We start from the raw sequence: 25,117 nt of genomic DNA, 5'->3' as shown, positions 1-25,117 counted from the left end.
CTTATTTTGATAATACTTCTCTTTTTCCTCTCCTTTCAAGCTCTTTTTCAATATTATTTATTAAAATTTCAATCTTTTTTTCCTTGGTATCTGCATTAATCTTCTTGGGTTATTATTTAATTATACCACAGATTAGGTATCTTAATCTATTTTTATTTTCTCACAACTGTAGAGGGTTCCCCAATATGAAGGTGCCATCAGAATTGCTTTCTGAGGAGTTACCTTTCCTTGGTGCACAGATATCATCTTGGTGTGTCTTCTTGTACACTTTTCTCTGTGTGGTAGATGTAGTGTGTGAGAGAGACAGAGAAAGAGAGTGCATGTGCACTGAAGGCTTTCCTTGTCTTGGTCACCAGCACCATCAGGTTAGGGCACCGTCTTTGTGACCTCATTTATATAATCTTGATTACTTCCTTAAAGGTCCTATCTTTAAGGAAGTAAAGATAACCAGTTACATTGTAGGTCACCATAATTTAGTCCATAACAGGTTTCTTGTAATTTGAGTGATAATTTCTCTAATCACTTTGTCCTTCATAAAGTTTTATTCTTGACTTTAATAAACCCTTGCCTCTTTACTTTTTATCCTCTCCATGTTCATTCTCTTGGATTTCCTAGTAGTTGAAGCTCTGATCCACCTGGACTCAGACATTTTCTTATTATTTTCCCACTCACAGAAGAACTTTACCTTTCTGAGAGTAATTATGATTCATTACTTCTGGGTTCTCTGTCCATCTTTACTTGTGACTTTCTTTATATATGTGGGCTCTCAATTATTCTGTTTTTGAAATTTCCTTTCTTTGTGGTGAGTTGAAGGAACTAGCATTTTCTGTCTCCTAGTTATGCTAAAATCATGCTGTTATAGCTATGATATAGGTAAATCATGCTGTTGGCTCTCCTTGTGTCATATATGTGTTTTAGAGAATGCATGCAGAGATTCAGATTATTATTCATACATTGGAAACCAAATGTATGTATTCAAATAGCCAGATTCTTTTCCCTTCTTCTGCTTTACCAGAACTTTTGTTTACTTTTTTCACCTCAAAGCCATGTAATAGAAGAAAAAATGCATTGCAGTTATATCAATCCCTGGAAATAGGGCAAAAATCCACAATCAGCATTAACATAAAACATTTATATAGAGATCTTGAGGTCTTGTTCCATCAAAAATGTATTATTAGAATTTAAGTGGTAAGTAAGATTAATTTTCCTTATTTCTAGAACTTTGGAAAGCTGATTATCTGAAGGAGCAGAGCCAAGAAGATTTGTGGAAAGTTGTATTCATCAGTAACAAAATGCTGACGAAGGAACAAGGTAATATAGTAGGAAGAACATTTGACTTGGACATAGATTCTTTTCCTTCCAAGAAAATACTCTGTCAGTGTGACTCAGAAGGAAGAAGTTTCAACAATATTTCCAAATTGATTATTAGTAGGAAAAAGTACTTAAGAAACACGCCTGATGAACTTAATGCCTGTGGGAAATTGCTACTCAAAATTAAACATGAGAAAACTCATACTAGAGAGAAAATTGAATTTTTTAGAAATAGTAGTACTTTCAGCCATTACAAGGGTCCTATTCAGCAAGAGAAGATTCAAACCTTAGAGCAAACTTCTGAGTATAATATATATCAGGAAACCTTCCTTGAAAAGACAATATTCAACACATACAAGAGAGAGAACATGGAAGAGAATTACAGTGAATATAGTGAATATGGGAGAATTTTTTGTGGTAATTCATCTCTCTTGTTCCCTCACATATCTACTTCAAAGGAGAATCACTATGGATTTAGTGATTATGAGAAATCCCGTAGGAAGCTAACCTCTTTCAAATATGATGGGCTACCTGTAAAACACTGTGATGAATATAATCAAAATGGGAATAACTTCAGGAGGAAATTATGTCTCTCACAACTTCAGAAAACTGATAACAGAGAGAAACACTTTGAATGTAATGAATGTGGGAAAGCATTTTGGGAGAAGTCACACCTCACTCGACATCGGAGGGTACATACAGGAGACAAACACTTTCAGTGTAATGAATGTGGAAAAACTTTCTGGGAAAAATCAAACCTCACTAAACATCAGAGATCTCACACTGGAGAGAAACCCTATGAATGCAATGAATGTGGGAAAGCTTTTAGTCACAAATCGGCCCTCACACTACACCAGAGAACGCATACAGGGGAAAAACCCTATCAGTGTACTGCATGTGGGAAGACTTTTTACCAGAAGTCAGACCTCACTAAACATCAGAGAACACATACAGGGCTGAAACCTTATGAATGTTATGAATGTGGGAAGTCCTTTTGTATGAATTCACATCTTACAGTACATCAAAGAACTCACACAGGCGAGAAACCCTTTGAATGCCTGGAATGTGGGAAATCCTTTTGTCAAAAGTCACATCTTACTCAACATCAGAGAACGCATATAGGGGATAAACCCTATGTATGTAATGCTTGTGGGAAAACTTTCTATCACAAATCAGTACTTACCAGGCATCAGATAATTCATACAGGATTGAAACCTTTTGAATGTTATGAATGTGGGAAAAACTTCTGCTTAAAGTCAGACCTCATAGTACATCAGAGAACTCACACAGGAGAGAAACCCTTTGCATGTCCTGAATGTGGCAAATTCTTCAGCCATAAGTCAACCCTTTCTCAACATTATAGAACACATACAGGAGAGAAACCATATGAATGTCATGAATGTGGGAAAATTTTTTATAATAAATCATACCTAACTAAACATAATAGAACACATACAGGGGAGAAACCCTATGAATGCAGTGAATGTGGAAAAACGTTTTGCCAGAAGTCACAGCTCACTCAGCATCAGAGAATTCACTTAGGGGAGAAGCCCTATAAATGTACTGCATGTGGGAAAGCTTTCTGCCATAAGTCAGCTCTAATCGTACACCAGAGAACCCATACAGAAGAAAAGCCCTATAAATGTAATGAATGTGGGAAGTCTTTCTGCGTGAAGTCAGGACTTATTTTACATCAAAGAAAACACACAGGAGAGAAGCCCTATGAATGTAATGAATGTGGGAAATCCTTTAGTCACAAATCATCCCTTACAGTACATCACAGGGCTCATACAGGGGAGAAATCTTGTCAGTGTAATGAATGTGGAAAAATATTTTATCGTAAATCAGACCTTGCTAAACATCAGAGATCACATACTGGGGAGAAGCCCTATGAATGTAAGGTATGTGGGAAAACCTTCTCTCAAAAGTCAAACCTCATTGTACATCAGAGGACACACACAGGAGAAAAATCTTATGAGATAAAATAAATATTTGAAATATTTAGCCACAAATCAGTTGGCAATACAAAATATTAAAACTGCAGAAAGATCTGTTGACATCCTAAATTATACTAACCTTTATCCACAAATTGGCTTTACTTTATTCCAGAGTAATGATGGAGGATAAACTCAACAAATTTAGGATGGCCTTTGTTAAGAAATGACATCCTAAGGTAATGCTTATACAAAAACTCATAGATTCTTTTGAATTTTGAAAAATTTTTAGGTAAAATACAAAATAAATTATGTCAGAATTTATATTGAGAAATTTATGAATCTGAAAAATAAAATGAAATTTTACTTAGAAGTAACATAGTACTACAAATTGTATTTTGAGTTTGATACCTTAATTGTCTTTAGAAAAGTAATTTATGCCTATATGTTGCAGAATATAAAACTTTAAAAAGCATATTTTAAGTACTAAAAAAATGTATATTCACAAGAAGATTCAGTAAGAGTATAGAGAGAATTCCTATGTGCTTTTAATCAGCCTTACTGTAATGATGATATGTTATATAACCACTGTATGTTCTATAATACAAGAGATTGGTATGCTAATCATATATAGACTTTATTCAGATTTTGCCAGTTTTTACATGTACCCTGTGTTTTCTATGTAGTTCTATTAAGATTTAACGTTAGGTTACAAAACTGAAAAGGAATCCGGGGTCTGTATGGCATCAGGATTATGCAGGATTAGGCATCAGGATTTAATCTCAAGAATTTTCCTCTTGTTAAAAATACTCTCCTTCTGCAACCATTGAATATTAATCTTTTAAAAGTATAGATCAGTGAGTAATCTGGGCAACAGGGTTAAACACATGTGAGAAGTGTTCCTAAAGTTTATAGATTTAATATGTGTCTGAGTGTTAAGGTGTATAAGGTATGTATGTGTTTCATATGCATAATGGAACTTAATGTAATTTTGAAAAGGAAGTAGGTATCCTTTCCTTAGTGCTTGTTACATCAGGTCCATGTTCAATGTTTATAAAACCAGAATAACAGTTTAAATGAATGCCCACATAGCTAATGTCTAACCATTCAAAAACTACAAATCAAAATAAAATGTTAAAAAACGATTCCATGCATGAAGAGCTCTAGGCCCTACTCCATATCACTCCCTTTCTTTTCTCACCTAAATTTAATCCCATGCCATGGAGTGCCCTGGTATAAGTATGTAAACTCTTGTCCAAACCTTCTGTAAACAGCTGCCCAGCAAGATAGGAGCCATAAAAGAGGCCCACACATGTACACTAGATGCCACTCAGGGCTTATTGGGCTGTAGATTCAGAAATCTGATATATACAGGTAGGAATCTGGGCCTTCAGAGACTTCTGACAGTATGAAGAGGAGGGTTGCAGCTGGAACAGGGCCTGAATGGAGCTAGAGTGGGGTTTTTTATTGGCAATGTAAAGGTCATATATTACTTATTATAATATAAAAGTTATATTACAGTCCTAAAGTACACATTGCCGCAGTCTGGCTGGGCACAATTCAGGAGCCACTTATCAAGCAGAAACAAACTTTGTTTTTAGAACACACACGCCACACCACATGAGCTCTTCAGGAATTCCCTCAGAGCCCAACTGCTACCACCGGCTTCCCACAAGCCTCTCGATCCCCCCACTCCTCCTGCTCTTGAGGCCTATTGGATGGGTCGCATGGGTGGAGCCAAAAAAAGTCCCCCAATGAGCAGCTCCATGGTCTGAAAGGGCGGGGAAACAGCCCAATGAGCATCACCACAGAGGAGCCAATCAGCCGGCAGCTGGAAGTTTGCTGGCAGCTGGAAGTTTGCTGGGGCCCCTTCGGCTGTGGCTCTCAACATCTCCCACTCTCTGTTTAAACAACAAGCATGTGGCTTAGGGACCGTGCCTGCCTTAGGTTGTCCAATACTACATATGGTCCTTACCCGTCTTTGGATGAGCTGACCTCAACGCGTCAGCCTCCTGTCTTAGGTTGGTACCATTGCAATTGGATCTTACCCATCATTGACTACTGGTCCAGCATACAACTACACCTGTGGATAGGTCTTTGTACCAGCGGGGGGAGGGGGGTGAGGTTCTTTGCCTCACCTCTGTTGGCCCCCAAATTTTAGCTGAACGACCATCACAAGCAGAAGGGAGGAGGATACACCAAGCCAATTGACAGCTCCTTTTGGAAAAATTATACCACTGATGACACCATCAGCAAAAATACCCCAACACTACCACAAGTCGCTGCACCAACAGATGGTTCACAATGCATACAAGTGAGTTCACAATGCATACAAGTGATACATAGTCCAGGCAAGTTCTGCAAGCAGTTCAGTGATGGCTATTGCAGAAGCTGTAGATTAGTTTTATCTTTGTCTTCACTGGCACTGGGATGAAGATAGGAATTCTGGCAATAATGGCTAAAGAAAAAATTATGTAACATTCCAGAAGGCACTAAAAGAAAACAATTTTCTGAACAATTTACATTATCTTGAACAGAATTATTAAATATAATGAAAAGGAAAGGTGAAAGTAAACAGATCTGTTAACCTCCTTTTTTGTTCACATATTAAAACAATCCTCAACAGCTGTTTACCCAATTTAAATGAAACCATTTAAATCACGTGAATAAAAATAAATATTTGGATCCATTTTTTCATGAGCGCTCATCATATATGATATATGGACATACGTACATACAAACATACAACACAAAACACAAGTGTGCACACATAATATAATACAACACATAACATAATAGTAAAGGCCTTATAACTTTTTACAGGTGAAATCTCCATTGCAATGTTTAAAAACTCTATAGTCAAAAAATAGAACTGATCAGCAAAATATTAACCTTGGTCTGTATGAGCTCAAAAAACAAAATAGAACTTCATGATGTGGGAAAGGGCAATAATAAAATAGATATTGAAAAAAGCATTCTGGTTCTGTCGCAGATGTAAGGGTAGCCAAACTGGAGTTCTGGATATCAGCTGTTATGGATTTGAGCCAAATCATCTTCTTTTTGGTCTGTAGAAATCGCTTTAGTTAATCTCTCTGGAATCCAAATCGGCTGCTGTTCTCCCTGTGGAAACACACAAACAAACCTCCGACTCCAGACAATCACTGGGTCAGGACCTTAGTTAATCTCTCTGGAATCCAAATCGGCTGCTGTTCTCCCTGTGGAAACACAAAAACAGACCCCCGACTCCAGACAATTACTGAGTCAGGACCTTTCCATTGTCCTGTTAGAATATCCTTCCTAGGTACCTTGGGCTTATGCACATTTTTGGGACACATATGCCTTTCCGAACACTAAGTCCTGATGAATCCAAATTTTAAAAGTTTAGAGTAAAAAGGGTTATTTTAAGTTTATCTTTGGGGAATATATACCCCTTCCAAATTCCCTCTTTTTTGCTTTAATGAGTACATTTTAATAGTTTGATGAGCTCTTTCAACTATGCCTTGTCCCTGTGGATTGTATGGGATTCCTGTTACATGAGTAATGCCAAATGATGAGCAAAATTGTTTAAAAGAGGTAGAAGTATAACCAGGGGCATTATCTGTTTTTAACTGTTTTGGAACGCCCACAGTGGCAAAATTTTGTAAGCAATGAGCTATAATATCTTTAGTTTTTTCTCCGGCATGAAGGGAGCCCATCAAAAATCCAGAAGAAGTATCAACTGTAACATGCAAATATTTTAATTTTCCAAATTCTGCCAAGTGTGTGACGTCCATCTGCCAAATATGGTTAGGTATCAGTCCTCTAGGATTGACTCCAAGATTAACTTGTGGTAAAAAGGTCACACAATTTTGATATTGTTTTATTATTTGTCTAGCTTGTTCCTTAGTTATTTTAAAATGCTTTTGTAAAGTATTAGCATTGACATGGAACTTTTTATGAAAATTTCTAGCTTCTTCTAGTGTAGAGAAAATATGTATGTCATGTGTAGTTTTATCTGCTAAATCATTGCCCAAACTAAGGGCTCCAGGCAATCCTGTATGTGCCCTGATATGTCCTATAAAGAATGGATCTTTTCTGTCCCAGATTAGACTTTGTATAGTGGAAATCAAAGAGAAAACAGTAGAGGAAGGGGAAATCCTACCAGCATCTTCAAGGGATACTATAGCATTAACTATATACTGACTATCGGAAAATAAATTAAATACAGAATCTTTAAACATCACAAAAGCTTGTAATACTGCATTAAGCTCTACCTTTTGAGCTGATTGTTTGGGTACTAAAAATGTAAAAGTTTGATCAGGTGTAACTATTGCTGCTGTACCATTATTGGACCCATCAGTGAATATATTGGAGCATTCATGATAGGTGTTTTTCTTGTCATTTTTGGAAAAATTACAGGATGCAATGACCAAAAAGACAATAAAGGATTAGATGGTAAGTGGTTATCAAATCACTCTTCTGTCTTCTGAAACTAGAAAAAGAACAAATTAAATCCAGTATAAGGGGAAAGAAAAGTAACATTGAAAGAAAAGCAATAAAACCAAGAAATGATTCTTTGAAAAACATCAAATCATTTGATAAATTTCTAGCATAGTTAACTAATTTTAAAGAGAAGAGGCCAATTGCTAATATCTGAAATCGAAAGAGAGGCCATCCCATGGACATTCAGAGGATTATAAAGGAATATCATGGTCAGCTCTGCCCATAAATTGAATAACCTAGCTGAAATGAACCAATTCCTTTAAAAACGTGTATTGTAACAAATTCATGAAGGGATAAACTTTGTGAATGGATACATTTAAAAATTAAGCATATTGAAGAAAGTGAATGAATACTTAACAACCTTTCAGCACTGACAGTGCTAAGACTGGATGGGTCCAATGGTAAAGTATACCAAACATGTAAGGTAGAAATACTACCAATCTTAACAGCTTTTTACAGCATTTAACAACAGATGGGATGTTTCCTAACCCAATACATGTGGCCAGCATTACACTAATAGCCAAACCATATATGACAGGAAAGGGGAACTACAGACCAATATTGGTCACAAATGTAGATGCAGAAATTCTCATCAAAATATTGATTAATCAAATTCAACAATATATAAAAAGAATTGTATACCATGACCAATGAGGCAGGTTCAACATTCAGTGATCAATGTAACTTATATCAGTGGGCCAAAGATGAACTGTTATCACAATCAATAGTTGGAGAAAAAGCATCTCATAAAATCCAATATCCATTCATGTTAAAACATCTCAGTAAACTAGGAATAGAAGAAACTTCATCAGTGTGGTAAATAATTACTTCAAAGGGCCCTACAGCTAACCTTATATTTAATGTCTTAAATATAGGTGCTTTCTGGTTAAGATCAGGAACAAGGTAAGGATGCCCACTCTCGCTACTGTTTTTCAGCATCCTTCTGAAAGGCGTGGTGAATAGAAATAGACAGGTAAAGGAAAAAAAAGATACAGAGATTTTGAAGGAGGGATGAGTAGACGGAGAGGTGTATTTTTAGGGCTGTGAAAATATTCTGTAGGATACTTACAGTGGTGAATATACATCAGTTTACATTTATCAAAACCTATAAAACCTAATCCACAGAGAATTAACCAAATGTAAATCATGGATGTTAATTAATAGTTATATTAGCTAACATCTTTTCTCACCCTAAAATGTAGTATTATTATGGTCTCATCAATTGTAACAAATATACTATACTTATGCAGATGTTAATAATAGTTGTAGTTGTGGGGAGAGATGAAGGATTATATGGGATTTGTCTATTTTTTGCTCAATGTTTCTAGCATCCTAAAACTGCTCTAAAAAATGATGTGTCTTAAATAAATAAATAACCTAGCAAATCTGCTCATGTATAGCAATATAATATAGATGGAATCTATATAAAGATGCTTACATATTTTGCAATATAAAAACAAACATTGCTAGTTTTTCCCTGTAGTGTGGTGAGAGGCATGAGTAAGGGAACACAGTCTCAGAATTCTCAGGTTGACAACCGCTAAGCCTATTTCCAATTACCCCTTTGTTTTTCTAAGCCTTATGGTTTTTTGAGAATTATATTTTGTCGCGACCCCCTTGCCCGCAAGGAAGACGCAACACCGGGAATCTTCTTACAGCTGTTTATTCAGGCTCTGCAGAGTTCTTCCTCCCCCGGAAGCCCCTCCCAGCCTTAATAAAGTATCCGAACACCCAATGTGAAGCTGCCACGTGGAGCTTTCTCATAGGGTGTCAAAGAACCAAGTGCCAACTCTCCCAAAGAAGGAGTTGTTTGTCACAGACCACAACGAGGCCGGCGCCATCTTGTAATGGCGACCGGTCTGAAGAAACGGCTCACCACAGTTCCCCCTTTTGTTTTCTAAAAACAACACAGGCGAGAGTAGAGGTCCTATCCCACTGTGCAGAAGTGGCTGCATAGTATGGCTCAGCACATACTTATATATTTCTTGCAGATAGAATGGAAAGTTACCAGTAGGCGGGAGCAAGGGCGGGGGGAGACAGAAAGTTCTTGTTAACTCATACCAAGCCTTCAACCAGGAACCTTATCGGACCCAAGCAGGTCAAGACGTTCCCACATGACCGTTATAGGCTGAATAATATGAAAACAGACACCACAAGTCCTTCAAGGCCTGGTGAGCTGCCTCAAGGCCTTGTGAGCTGGCCTCTTTGACGTGCACAACAAGAAACCAGGGCTGGATCCAAGCCCTGGGGGCCGGGGGGAGTCCGTGCCAGCAGTTCCCCCTCTTTTGTTTGTGGCACGTCAAAGGGAATCAAGTAGCCCCTGTCTTAGGTCGTTCACTGCCCTTACAGTGCTTACCCGTCTCTGGGGAGGCCCCATTCCCCTGTCTTAGGTTGCAGTGCAAGCGTGAAAGTTGCCCGTCTCTGGGTACTACAAGATCAGCTCGTTGTTGCCAAGGCGTTCAGTGGTATCTATTCAGCCAGTCATTATTAGGTCTTTAATTGGTTCCGGTTCAACAGGGCATAGAGTCAGAGGAGAGGAATAATAAAAATAAGGAAGAAAAGGGGGCAAAAGGAGAAAGGCATGAAGCAGGAATCATTGTAGAAAAATCATCTTCGAATTGGTCGGAGACAAACTTCAGTAAGATCATCTTTGGTTTGTAGGCGTTGATAATGGACCTGTATTGGCTTAGAAGTCAGAATGTTAATTTGGTCTTTAATAAATTGTGTCATTCTCTTGACAAGGCAGGGGCCTACAGCAGCTACAAGAAGGAGACCGAAAAGCGGTCCCATTACAGTGGACATCAAAGGAGTCAGCCATGGGGTATTTTTAAACCATTGTTCAAACCATCCTTGTTGTGCTTCAAACTCCTTTTGTCTTTTAGCCAATCTTTCCGTGACCTTTTCCATAGTTTCACGGATTACCCCAGTGTGATCTGCATAAAAACAACACTGGTCCTTTAAGGCTACACATAGTCCTCCTTCCCTTGGGAATAATAAATCTAGTCCCCTCCTATATTGTAACACAACTTCTGAGAGGGAAGTGAGGGACTTTTCCAAAGCAGTAATAGACTTGGCCATGGCTGTTAAATCCTCATTCATAGCCATTTGTAGATTTAATAATTGACCTCCCTGCACATAGGCGGCTGTCCCGGTTCCTATTCCAGTTGTTATTCCACCTATGCCCAATAGGAGGGCAATAGTCATAGTTATGGGTTCTCTGGGGAGCCGAGTATGTCCCTCAAGGCGTCCCAGGACGTAGTCTGACCCATGATAAGATATCCTCGGCCATAGTTGTACCAACACACAGAAATCAGTAGTTGTATTTAAGACTGCCATGGAAACACAGGGAGTTAACCCAGTATTGCAAGCAAAATAGGACCCTTTGGGACCCCACAAATAATCAGATTGAGATTGATTTATTGGTCGGGTGATGTTGTAGAGATGTTGGTGTGAAAGCGGTACCTTTCCCAAGCAAACCCCTTGTCCCATGACCTCCGTGATAGTTAACTTACAGCTGGGCAGAGAATAACATTTAGGATCTGTAGTGGTATTAGAGGATAAATTAGACAGTATTGCTACCCCCTCATAATAGGGCGGCCTGGAGGTCAAGTATAGCCAGCAATCTTGGGTCCTGTTAGGATTAGTGGCCTTGAGAGCGAAAAAAGCTCCTCGGACCAAATTAAGAAGACGATCTCCAGTTCCAGGGTGTATGGGCTCAGGGGTATAATCAAAGGTTTGATAGCCCATAGTTATTGTTTGACCACTGGGGGAAGGTTTTAATGTTGGGGCTATGGGCTGTTTGGGTCTAGATGAGGCCTTTTGGTCTCCGAGCACCTGATTGGGTCCTATTAGACTCCCAGTAGGCTGTTCTGTGGTCAATTTGAGTCGAAAAAGCAGGCCAGGATTGTACTGTCCGGGGGTGTAAATACGCAGCCCCCAGAGATATCCTTGAGTCCAATCTGTTTGTTGTTTTCCATTGGAAGTATAAACTGAATAGTAATATTTGATTCTCCCTCTATTGTTTGCCAGAAGTGGGCATAGTTATTCCTGGGTGAATTCTTAAGCCAATACCCATTACTAGGGGTTTCACATCCCCACGAGGCACAATAATAGGCCTCAGGTCCTCCACACTTCCAAGTACGTTGTCGTCCCGGGCATAAATACCATGATCAGAACCGACAAGGGGGATAGGAATCCTTCTAAATTCAAAGTGAACAAGGTTATGGATAATAACGTTTGTGGTCCCTGGCAGCATCTATATATTTCCCCCTCCGTAATTTTTTGTAGATAAAGTTTTAAATGTTGATGGGCTCGTTCCACAATTGCTTGTCCCTGGGGGTTATAAGGAATGCCTGTTTTGTGTTCAATTTCCCATTGGGTGCAGAACCGTTGAACTGTTTGGCTTATATATGCAGGTCCATTGTCTGTTTTGAGACAACGTGGACTGCCCATGCAAGAGAAAGCTTTTAAGAGATGTCCAATAACATCTTTGGCCTTTTCCCCAGTGTGTAATGTAACAAAGATATAGCCAAAGTATGTATCAATAGAAACATGTACAAAAGACAGCTTACCAAAACTAGGGAAGTGGGTAACATCAGTTTGTCAGATATCATTTGGTTGTAAGCCTCTAGGATTAACACCCAAACTGGGAAAATGAAGAAATGGAGCACATACTGGGCACAGGGAGACAATTTGTAAAGCTTGATCACGCGAGCATCCTGTGCGGAAGCGTAAAGATTGTGAATTTAGATGGAATTTAGCATGGAGTTGTGAGGCCTCATCATACTTGGTTATAGTGTATACTAGGCCCATATTATGAGTGGCAGCATCTGCTTTAGCATTATCCTCCGCCAGAGGCCCAGGGAGCTCTGAGTGTCCTTGGATATGTCCAATGAATAAAGGATCTCGTCTAGCCCAAACAAGGAGCTGAACTGTTTGTAATTGTTCCATAATAGTAGATTGCCTGCCAATATAAGGGGCTGTTTCAATAACTAAGGCTAAATTGGCAACATAGAGATTATCAGTATACACATTAAGTGGGATGGAATTGTATGGTTTAAGGGCCATAATTAGAGCCTGAACTTCTGATCTTTGGGCAGACAGTTTAGGAACAGGGTGTCGAATTACGTGAGATCCATCAAAAGCAACAGCAAACCCCCCTTTTGCTCCGTCTGTATAAACAGTCTGAGCTCCCGGGATAGGTTCCCCTTTAATAATTTTAGGAAAAATAATAGGACATTGTTTAAGGCCTCCTAGAAGTTTATGTCGGGGAAAGTAAGTATCAATTTGACCTTTGAAATTACAAAGAAAAAGACACCAAAAATCATGTTCTTGTTGTAATTTTAAAATCATATCCTGGGTATAAGGTTGAATGAGAATGTCAAAAGTTTTTCCAAACAATGCATCACCCAAATATTAGGCTTTCCAGATCAGATTTATCACTAGTTTATAAAAGGGAGTTATCACCCGAGAGTTAGAAGCGGGTAAATGGACCCAATAGATGGGACCTGTTTGCCAAAACACTCCAGTAGGAGTTAATTTTGAAGGCAGGATTATAAATGATAGGGGTATAGAATAATCTATCTGGGTAACCTGCATCTCTTGTAAGGCTGTTTCCATTAACCTGAGTGCCTTCAAGGCTTTTGGAGTAGGTTTTCACAGGGAGGTGGGTGAGGGGTCTCCTCTCAAAAGGTCATACAGGGGTTTAAGTTAGTAGTTCAATATACTTAATGTTTAATCAACAATGCGAATTTATTTACTAAAATTAATCTTTATCTGAAACAGTAAGAATTATTAGGCAATAAGGATCTTTCTTTAAAGAAATAAACTCACATTTTAATAGGTGTTTGTCATGTCAAAATATGGACAAAATTTTAGCTCACATTAGTATAGTTAAATGAGGAAAATAAACTGAAATACCCTTAAATTAATTATAGTCAGTTTAGTATATGAAAATCTCCCCTTGGTTTTTTGTTGTTTGTTTTTTTTTTTTTTTTTTTTTTTTTTTTCGTTCTAACCTTTTATATCATCTGGTTAGATAACAATATAAAAATCTTTTTTACTTAGGGAAATGAATATAAAGACCTTATTTTACCCAAAGATGATTTCTTTCTTCTTCTTAGGATCCATGTGTGCTTTGTCTTTGTTGGAACATCTTGTTCTTTAAAAAAAAAATACACTTTGGAACAATTTCTGAAAACCTTAGGATCTATAAACAAATTATTATACTTTGATAAGAAATATCAATGAAAATATAGTTAAAACCCTTAGATATTTTGTAGAAATAATTATAATAATTTATCATCTTATGAGTTTAAACAGTAACTTTGAGAAGGAGAAACTACGTGATTGCATTTTCACTTAAAAGCAAATTTACAGTAAACACATTTATCTCAAATATCTGTAACTGAAAAGGCAGAGTATCTGATAAATGTAAATATAAAACATAAATTATGGGTTTCCTGTTGAAGAAAAACAATTAGGCAAATATATATTAATTAATCAATTAGGCATGTGCTAATTAATTTATAGATTAACAAATATAGGCGATGTAAATATCTAAAAAAAATATATATTAAGAATAAGAACTTAACTTATAATTGTATTAACTTTATGTAACCACGTGGTCTTAAAATATTTGGATCCATGTTAATTTATTTTTAACTAGGAGTGCACTCTTCTATGTGACGTCACTTGATGTACTGAAATAAGATCCTTGAGTATACATTTTTATTTTTATAGTTAGCAATTAGAATAAGGATTTTTTGGTCATCACAGGAACTTTGCCGGCTTGTTCCTGTGGCAAGCAAATGCATCCTCATAACTTCCAAAATTAAAAGTAAAATATAAAGAAGCATATTTGATATCTCTCATCAATAGAACATTATTTAGTAACACAACTATAAAGAAAAGGTCAGATTATTTAACTTAGAACTAATTTAAATTTAGGACTGTAACATAGAAACACGTGGAAATAAATTTTGTCTGAAAAAGATATCTTTTGTTAGCATTGATAGGCAGGCATGTTTCAAAAATATAGGCTCTGAGTAGCTCCGGTAGAAATCTGAAACACAGCAAAACAGGTCAGTGGCTGGAAGGCGGGACTAGAAGTCCTGTCTGAGTGACTGTGGAAGAACCAATCGGTAGCCCCCAAAAGTGTGGGAGGTGGGACCAGGAAGCCGCTCTTCTGGCTAGGCACCCCATGGTTACCATGGTGATGCAAGCAACATGGAGTCCGCTGCTCATTTTGGAGGCAAAAGTTCCCCAAGGTTTCCTAGCCGATTGCATTTTGTTTGATTTTGTCTGCATTTTTCCCCGCCTGGCCAAGATCTTACTGCGGTAGCAGCTTGTTCTGTCTCTGGACCGCCCCGTACACTCTGGCTTCCGGGGCCCGGGGTGGGCCCCTGTTCCCGTTTCCCGGCTGCAGTGGGCGTCCCTGAGCATCAAACTTGGAATTACGCTCGCTGCTGTAGCTATCTGAGCATAGACCCCAGGACCATAATTAATTTGCTGATTTATGATAGCATATTGTCCTGAGCCTGTTAAAATTTCAAGGTTACACTGTGGGAAGCCGGCGTCCTGATTGACTCAGGCTAGCTCACGACACCTCTCTTGATTTTCACTTTTCCACAACAACAACAACAACAACAACAAAAAAAAATCCCTCCGGACAATACAGCCCTGCAAAGTTGTTGCCAGTCACTAGGTGTCAGCTGATTGGCAGAGAAAAACTCGAAGAGAGTCAATGTAAAGGGGGCATGGGGTCTGTAATTAGTAATTGCCTCCTTTAGTTGTTTAATGTCCTTAAAGGCTAAAGAAACATACACTCTGGCCGGCTGTCCATCGGCATCCAGGTTTTCAATTACTGGAAAAGTTTGGGATATCTTAGGCTGCCACTGAACACCCCCCCTGCCTTCTGGGGTTGTCCTCGTTCCAATCGGGGTTATAAGGAGGGAGCGCAACAGGGATCGGGGCCGTAGATGCTTTAAATCTTGACTTCTTCATTCGACCCTCCAGTTCCCCTATCTCCCTTTCCAGTTCCTCCTCCTGCCAGCTGTTACCATGGAGCCCAGTTAGTAACTCCCTTATCTTAGAAATGTACTCAGCACTGTGAAGCCCAGCTCAAGGCCAGAGGCCTTGTTACATATTTGTGTGAAAAACTAGTAAGGGAGTGTCTAGCGCCTGGAGTGCTGATCTTTTCAGACAGTAGCCAAATAAAACAGGACACAGCAACAAAAGAAACACAGAAAACAAAAGTGAAAGTACACAGTGCAGCTGCAATAAAATATGAGGCTCTCTCTTTCTTAGTAGAGGAGCTGATTCCGCTTTGGTCGCGGGTCCCACTAACCGGGACTATCAGGTCCCGCCCACCGGGACTATCGGGTCCCACTCACCGGGACTGTCGGGTCCCACCCACGGGACTGTCGGGTCCCACTCACCGGGACTATTCAGTGCACCACCTCTGACGACTTGCAAGTTTTGATTCTCCCGGGTCTCGGCACCACTTGTCGCGACCCCCTTGCCCGCAAGGAAGACGCAACACCGGGAATCTTCTTACAGCTGTTTATTCAGGCTCTGCAGAGTTCTTCCTCCCCCGGAAGCCCCTCCCAGCCTTAATAAAGTATCCGAACACCCAATGTGAAGCTGCCACGTGGAGCTTTCTCATAGGGTGTCAAAGAACCAAGTGCCAACTCTCCCAAAGAAGGAGTTGTTTGTCACAGACCACAACGAGGCCGGCGCCATCTTGTAATGGCGACCGGTCTGAAGAAACGGCTCACCACAATATTTTGAGAAGTATTTTAAGTTCCACACCTCCCTTCAGAGCATCTTTGTAAGTCTTTTGTCAGTCTGTTTAGACACTGAAACTACAGTCACCATATTTAAATTGTATTAGCTGGCCTGAAATTATGGCCCAATGTTATCAGTTCATTTTGACATCTGAATCTGAGATAACCTTGAATAGCCAAGTCATAAGTTTCCCTCTGTACTCTGCCCTCACAGTAACATCCCATAGCCAGACAACTGTTTTTATCAAGGGGCCCAGTTTCTGTTAATTCCTCAGTAGCAAGTTTACTTCCCTGCCAACCCACAGTTATTCATACAAACCCATGATATCCTACAGCAGCTACGGGCCAGTGTACCCTTTGACATTACAAAGAAAATACTTTATTTTATACTCCTTCTTTATTCTGCTCCAAAGTGGGACCCTTGTGTGTATCTTCATGGCATGTTGTATCTTCCTCAGGCTTGTTTAAGAGTATGTGTAACTAATAAACTCCATTGGATCTTATCTGTCTGGGTCATGTGTTCAACCATTCCAAAACTTCAGGATCAGAACCCCCTTGCCAACAGAGTGAATTTGAAGCAATTAAAGCAGTTGGCATCATAAGCAGAATGCCAAATCCAAGAATGAGACCATCTAGTTAGGATTTAACTGTTCTTTGCTAACTAACTGGTTCCATATTGCAAAGCTTACTTGAGTAGAATCACTGATTGATGGCGGTCTTGCAGTTTGGCCTGCATTGAATGCCAGTTTTTGCAAGGTGTTGCATCCTTTCCCTCACCCTAAAATACTCTTGTCCTAAGACAGTAATCATTAATTGGCTATTACTTCACTCCATTGGGTGTAGTCTTTTTGGCAGATACAAAGGCCCGTTGACAGTATCAAAGTTCCTTTGAGGCTCCTTTCTGTAAAGGTAGTGACAACATGGCACCTTAACTGATCAGTACTGGAGCTAGAGCTCTCCAGTACACATAGCCATCACTGACAACTTGGGGCATCCTGCATACTACTGCTTATATACCTATGTGATGGACATGTAGGTTTCTGTTTGTGAGGTCTGTGGAACGATAGAAGAGAACCACTCAGGAAAATCAGCATGACACTATGGTTGGCTAACAAAGTGTTCAGGTTAAGAGTCTCAGCCTTAACTATTTCCTGTGCTGCCACTTGTCTTGGTGCCAGCAAGACCTCCAGGACTATTGAGGTGCAAATCCATAGTGCCAGAATTGATAAGAAAAGGGGATCAGCTCCTCTTCAGAAGTAACTCAGAGAAGTAGCTCAACTACTCTGCTAATGCAAAAGCCATGAGAGAATGTGCTTGGGTTTTGCTCAAGGACTGATGTTGAAATCATGGGACTTGACTTTCACAGGCAAAATGGCATACTGTTTGTGGATCCTGACCACAGATTGACTAGCACTCCTTGCAGGAAGAGGCAGCTACCTATGAGGCTGACTGGTGGGCTCTCATGCTTTCCCCATAACAATCTAGGGACTCTTTGCCCCAGGTAATTGGATAGAGACAAAAACTGAAAAATGGAACTTTACAAGACAAGGTCCAAAAATATTCTCAAGAAATTTCTATAGAGAAAAGAGGAAAACTTACATGGTGGGGGAAAAAAAAGGCAAAACCCTTTCAAAAGATGATTTCACTGAGCCTGCTTCTGGCTTATGGACCAAGCATGCTTTTGCTGCCCCACTGTGGTGTTATACTTCTGAAGATACAACTGTCCTGATCTCTATGGTTAGAGGGAGAAACACCCACTGTGAGGCACAGCAGAAGTTAATTCAAAATATGAAGCTATATGAAGCAAACACTGCCTAAAAGCATCTATCCCAGTTGATACTAAGTTGGGACTCTAGAGAATGACAGAAATATGATCAGAGACTCTCCTACTTCTACCCCCTCATTCAAGAAAGTATAAGAAGTGGCCAAAAATAATGAGAGAAGTAACAACAAATAATGGAAATATCCACGTTTGGCCCAATTGAAATCCAAAGTTTACTAGATAAAAAGCATTGGTTGTTTTCTATACCTCTACAAATAGTTTCTGAATTGTGGTACCTCCTAAAATCTTAAGGATGTTGTAGAATATAAAATAAGATCAAATAGACATACATGTTTAACCAGTGGAACTGTTATCCAAGTTCCTTATGGTCATAGCACTAATCAACTTAATTTTACCACAATCCATAGTAGGTTTGACCCAATAATTAGTAAAACTTTTTGATACTTGCAAACTGGCTTAGAAAAATGAGACCCTGTCCATTGTACACCCTAGTTATAAAACCTGCTTAGAGAAGAGGTGATGATCAGCATTGTTAATCCACTTAAGAGTCCAGAGTACATTGTTCTTAAACCTAGAAATGTTGCTAGCATTCACATTTGGTTATTTTAGAGTCATTTATCCTTTGGCCCATTTTTTAAGGTTCTAATTACCAATACTTTTTGTTTCTGAAATTAGTGATACTATCCAATTAGCAGCCAGCAATATTTTATTAGAAAGTTGGCTAATGTGATCTACTCTGTGCAAAGTTGGCTAATATGTTCTACTCTTAGCTCATTTCAACAGTATCTGTGCCAATCGCTTCCAGAGAGAAATAATTGCCCTTTATCAGGCTACCCATGGGTTATGTCAATACCATCATTTCATACTACCTTTGCAGGCAGTATACTTTATGTCAAAATATCTTGAGCGTAAGTTAGGAATTTACAATGATGGTTTTCCTCTGAGGAGATTGATTTGACACCTCATTAAGGACATGTAGAAGAGCTCACAAAAAGGAGTTTGGTCATTTTCCCACCACCACCTCATTAAGGACATGTAGAAGAGCTCACAAAAAGGAGTTTGGTCATTTTCCCACCACTTCAGTTGTTTCTAAAAGTTATTTGGTGAATCAAGGGCTGTTCCATCCTTGATATTGTCAAGTAACAACTATAGACCCTCTTAGAACACATAATGTTAATACATGTTGAGTTCTGAAGGTAACATATTGCCCACTTAGCAGTTTTTCCTGAAGCTCGTTAGTAATATTTTTTGTTATTGCAATAAAATACTCAAGACCAGGTACCTTATTTTAAAAAAGAGGTTTGGTGTAATCCTGGAAGCTGGAAAGTCTAAACAGCATGGCACCAGTGTTTGCTGAGGGCCCTGTGGCTACATTACAACATTATGAATGTTAGGAGTTAATGGGAGAGCAGTGAGCTTCATGAAGAGGAAATCACTTGGCAAAAAAAATGGAAGCAAGAGAATATGGAGGGGTTGAGTCTCATTCTTTGATGAAAACTACTTTCAGAAACTAACCTACTCTAAGACACCAGCATTAATCCATTCAGTATGGTAAGGCCCCTAATTATCTCTTTTAAAGGTCCCAGCACTACTGTTAAATTGGAGACCAAGCCCCCCATACATGAACCTTTGGGAGACAAACCATATCTTAATCATAATATTCCACCCTTGTCCCCAAAGTTTCTGTCCTCATAATGCAAAATGCATATACTATACGGTAAAAGACAACTAATTCCAGCACCAGCTTTAAAGTCCAAAATCTCATCTGAGACTGAAGGAAAATTTCTTCCAGCTGTGAGACTATAAAATCAAAATCTTGCTTTCAGGTTACATACTCGCAAGATCAAGCATTAAACATTTCTATTCCAAGAGAGTAATAATCAACTACAGTGGGTTCATATGTCCCACACAAGTCTGAAACCAAACAGGGCAGAGATTAGATCTTAAAACTAGAGAATAATTTCTTTTGACTCTCAAGTCTATTATCCTGTGTACATTGGGGCCGGGGTAGACTCCTAGGGTCTTCGGCAGCCCTGCACATGTGGCTTTGCTGATCTCAAGCCCATGTGGCTGTTTTTATGGTTTGGAGTTGGGTGCCTGTGTTTTTACCATGCTGCGGTTCTCTGTTGTCAGTGGCTTTCCCTTGGGGTCCTGAGGGTAATGGTTCTGCTCTCTCAGTTTCACTAGAATTATGCTATGGATTTCTCCCTGGGTGCCCATGCTTTTCTTTGAAATCTTGGTGGGAGCCCCTGTAACCCCACAGCTATTATATTTTGTTTGCCTGCAGAATTAGCATAAAAGGCTATTTAGCTTGCAGCCTGTTATGTCTAGAGTGTCAGTATGAGCCATACCTGAGACTGTTGAGCTACTGCTGGGGCAGACAAGTGCTGCAGCAGAGTTCCAGGAGCAGAATTTCCAAGTGATCCTGGGCAGGGGGTACATGGAAAGCATCCCAGGGCATTCCTGCAAACCATTCTGCCTTCCTTGTTCTCTGGTCTGGGAGGGGTGACCTCATATATTTCTAATAATGCCTCTAAGGTTTTTTTCCCATTGTCCTAATGCACAGTACCTGGCACCCCTTTATCCATGCTAATCTCTTTAGCAAGCAGTTGCGTTGCTGTACCCTTACATGTTAATTTTTGCTCATTCCCAGGCTGCAAAATTTTCACTGTACTTTCCTTTGTCCTCAAATCTCACTAGATATGAGCAGTAGTACATACAGAACACCAAATGTATTTTGTCAGATACCCTGTGTTATCTCTTTTTGTTTTCAAAATATAAAGATTTTATTTTATTTTTATTAGTTGCTCATGACAATACAATGATCTTGACATATCATACATTTGAATCAAATGGGGTATGAATTCTCATTTTTCCAAGTGTACAGGTTGCAGGATCTCATTGGTTATATGGCCACATATATACATACAGCAGTACTAGTGTCTATTTTATTCTTCTGCCCTTCCTATCCCCCCTTCCCCTTCCCTCCCCTCCCATCACCTCTGTCTACCCAATCTAATGTGACACATTTCTCTTTTTTTCTTCCCCCTCGCATCATCATACCTGTGTTATCTCTTAAGTTTAGCCATCAGCGAAGCTCTAGAGCATTGATATAATACATCCACATTCTTTGAAGTTTACAAGAATGGTTTTTACTCCAACTTACAGTAGAATATTTTTCATTTCCATTTCAGACGTTCTCAGAATCATCTTCACTGTTGACATTTCTATCAGCATTCTGGCCATGACCACTTAAGCAATCTCCAGGAAGTTCTAGCTTTTCCTAAGGCTACTTGTCTTCTGAACCTTCACCAGAATAACTTATAACATTCCATGTGCAGAATTCTAAGCTATTTTCACATTTTCAGTTATTGTTAAAGCAACAAACCTACTCCTCAGTATCAATTCTCTCTTTGTTAATTTTGAGTTGCTATCACAATACCTGAGTCGATGTACTTTATAAGAAAAGAAGCTTATTTACCCCCTGATTCTGATGGCTAAAAAGTCCAAATAGCATGGCCCTGGCACCTGTCAAGGGTTCCCAGGCTACCTCACAATATGGCAGATGACATCACATGGCAGGACTGACACCAAGAACAGTGAGCCACATGCAAAGAAGAAATCACATGGTGAGAGAGGAAGCAAGAGAATGAGGAAGGGTTAGGCTCACTTTTTAATAACAGCCCATTCTCTGGAGAAATAACCTATTCCAAAACCAGCATTAATCCTTTCAAGAAGGTAATGTCCCCATCACCTAATTATCTTCTTTATCGGGCCCCCACCTCAGTGCTATTAATAGTTAAACCTCCAGAACATGAGTCATTGAGGGAAAAACCACATTCAAACCATTGCAATATTACTTTTAAATCAGATAACCTTATATAGTCTTATATGACTCCCTGAAAAAAGCAAACAAACGAAATCACTCAACTCTGTCCACATTGCAGGGAACAGGCAGTCCAATTTGTTTGCACCCTCAGAGATTATATGGTTTATGTAATTCCTACCCTGTTCATGTTGTGATTGATACATGTAGTAGATACCTGCTGTCTAATGCTTGATCTAATTAAAAGGTTTTTTAAAATTATCAATACCGTTTTTAAATGCCAACCCACCAATCCTATATAGATGGCAGTTAGTGTTATACATGTCCAAGTAGACACCAGACATTCATCTTAAAGCTATACATCTGTTGCTAACATTAGTACTATTTATAGCTCCTCCTTTCGTCTGAGGGTCTCCAAAGTGTTTGGGACACTTCAGTGAAATTTGACAGAGCGAAGATCCTACTGCAGAGCCAAGTAATTGCAAATCTCACCTGACACACTATGTAGGCCCACCTGAACCTCAACATTACTTTACATCATAGAACTGGGGAGGCAAAAACCCAAACCAGCAACCAGGCCCCAAGGAACAACAATCAGAGGGGGTCCTCAGATTACATGCCTGGCCATCTACTGGCCATCTATCAAAATCAGGTACTAGAACCAAAAAGATAACCACACACAAAAGGATGTGAATGTAAAAAGAGGAAGGGAAATTCATCTCAATTGTGCAAGTTCAAGACCTCTGACTTATCTCAGTAAAGAAACATTAAAAAAGAAACCAATCAGAACTCTTGGAAATGAATGATACAATGAATCAAATAAAAAATTCACTTGAAAGCATCACCGTCAGATTAGATTGCATAGAAAGTAGAATTTTAGCCTTGAAGACCGAATTTCAAACCTTGAAGACAGTGTGTATGAACTTGAATACTCAGTCTGTAATAAAGGGAAAAAAAGAGACCATGGTCAGACTATACAAGAACCCTAGGACAACAGCAAGATATCAAACTTGAGAGTCATTGAAATAGAAGAGAACATGGAGATATAGGCTAAAAATATTACGAACATTTTCAATGAGATAGTCACAGAAATCTTTCCCCATATTATAAATTGTATAGACATCAACATACATAACCCCAAATAGGATCAGAAGAAAACTCCAAGACATAATAAAAATGCCTAACGTAGAAAATAAAAAATATTAAAAACTAGAAGAAAAACATCAGGTCACATTTAGAAACACACCAATAAGGCTTACCACTGACTTCTCAACTCAGACCCTAAAATCAAGGAGAGAATGAAATATTCCAAGCTGTAAAAGAAAACAATTGCCTCAGAAGGTGCACACAGGAGAGAAACACTTCCAGTGTAATGTATGTGGAAAAACTTTCTGGGAAGAATCAAACCTCACTAAACATCAGAGATCCTATACAGGAGAGAAATTATGAATGCAATGACTGTGGGAAAGCCTTTGGTCACAAATCAATCCTTTATGCTATACTGGAGGACACATAGAGAGGGAAAACCCTATCATTGTACTGCATGTTGGAAAACTTGTACCGGAAGTCAGACCTCACTAAACTTCAGAACACACACGGGGCTGAAACCCTATGAATGTGGCAAGTCCTTCTCTATGCATTCACACCTTATAGTATATCAGATAACTTACTTAGGTGAGAAACCTTTGAGTGGCTGGAATGTGGGAAATCATGTTGTCAAAGTCACATCTTACTTGGCATGGGAGAACCCATATAGGGGATAAACCCTATGCATGTAATGCTTGTGGAAAAACTGTGAGAATCATAAAGTATTAGATAGTTCAAACAGGGTTAGAACTTTTTGAATGTGAGAAAAACTTATGCTTAAAGCCAGACCTCACAGTATGTCAGAGAACTCACATAGGAGAGAAACCCTTTGCATGTCCTGTGTGTGGCAAATTCTTCAGCCATAAATCAACCCCCTCTCAACATTATAGAACACATACAGAAGAGAGGCCATTTGAATGTCATGAATATGGGAAATTTTTGTACAACAAATCATACCTAACTAAACACAACAGAACAAATTGAGGAGAGAAACCTGAAGAATGCAACAAATGTGAGAAAAACTGCCAGAAGTTACAGCTAACTTAGCATCAGAGAATTTACTTAGGGGAGAAATTATATAAATGTACTGAAGGTGGAAAACGTTTCTGCTATAAGTCTGCTATAATTTTATATCAGAGAACCCATGTAGAAGAAAAGTCCTATAAATGTAATGTAAAATAAATGTAATGTGAAAAACTCTTCTGCTGGAACTCAGGATTTATTTTGTATCAGAGAAACACACAGGAGAGAAACCCTATGATGAATATGGGAAATCATTTTATGCAAATCATCTCTCAGAATGTATCACAGGGCTCATATGGGAGAAATCTTGTCAGTGTAATGCATGTGGGAAAGTCTTCCCATAAATCAGAACTTGCTAAACTTTGGAAATCACATGTAGTATACATTTGAAAACACATAGCAGAGGAAACAATATTTCAAATTAAGTGAATATTAAAAATACACTAGAACACGGTCCAAATGGTGCTGGAGTGGGGTTTCTATTGACAAAGGTAATATCTTATATGATTAGAATATACATATAATCCAAGTTTATTTACTTTTTTACTTACATTTTGGGTACTGGGAATAGAACCCAGGGGCACTCTGCCACCGAGCCACATCTCCAGTCCTTTTATATTTGAGACTGAGTCTTTTAAGTACCCAGTCTGGCCATGAACTTGAGATCCTTTTGTGAATAGCTGAGATAACAGGCATGCACTGCCATGCCCAGTGCAAATGATCTAAGTTTATGCAAATAATTTAAGCTTCCAAATTCAGAAACTAGAAAAGAAAAGCAACAAATTAAATTCAAAGCAGAATATATAAGAAATAAAAATTAGTGAAAGAAAATCAACAAGCCAAAAGTTGAATTTTTTTTTGGAAAAGATTAATAGAATTCATAGGC

At 38.8% G+C, this 25,117-nt stretch overlaps 1 protein-coding gene across 10 annotated transcripts in view; it reads left to right on the top strand.

The window, feature by feature from the left end:
• LOC308633978 (zinc finger protein 33B-like) overlaps window positions 1-25,117 on the top strand; it is a 107,795-nt gene that overhangs the window by 41,408 nt on the left and 41,270 nt on the right. For 6 of the 10 annotated variants that reach the window (XR_014018923.1, XR_014018924.1, XM_081267470.1 and 3 more), the window contains exon 5: window positions 1,219-1,311. Coding sequence is in view for 8 of the 10 variants with exons in the window: in XM_081267470.1 (XP_081123596.1) it covers window positions 1,219-1,311 (93 nt within the window). In the remaining 2 variants the exon portion in view is untranslated. Of the gene's footprint in view, window positions 1-1,218; window positions 6,009-21,490; window positions 22,864-25,117 lie in introns of those variants that run through there. The other 4 variants (XM_081267472.1, XM_081267471.1, XM_081267469.1 and 1 more) reach the window with 2 other exon arrangements.

This window comes from Spermophilus citellus, assembly GCF_964194105.1.
Source record: "Spermophilus citellus genome assembly, chromosome: 15".
Lineage (NCBI taxonomy): Eukaryota > Metazoa > Chordata > Mammalia > Rodentia > Sciuridae > Spermophilus > Spermophilus citellus.
This window is presented reverse-complemented; position numbering and strand designations above follow the sequence as displayed.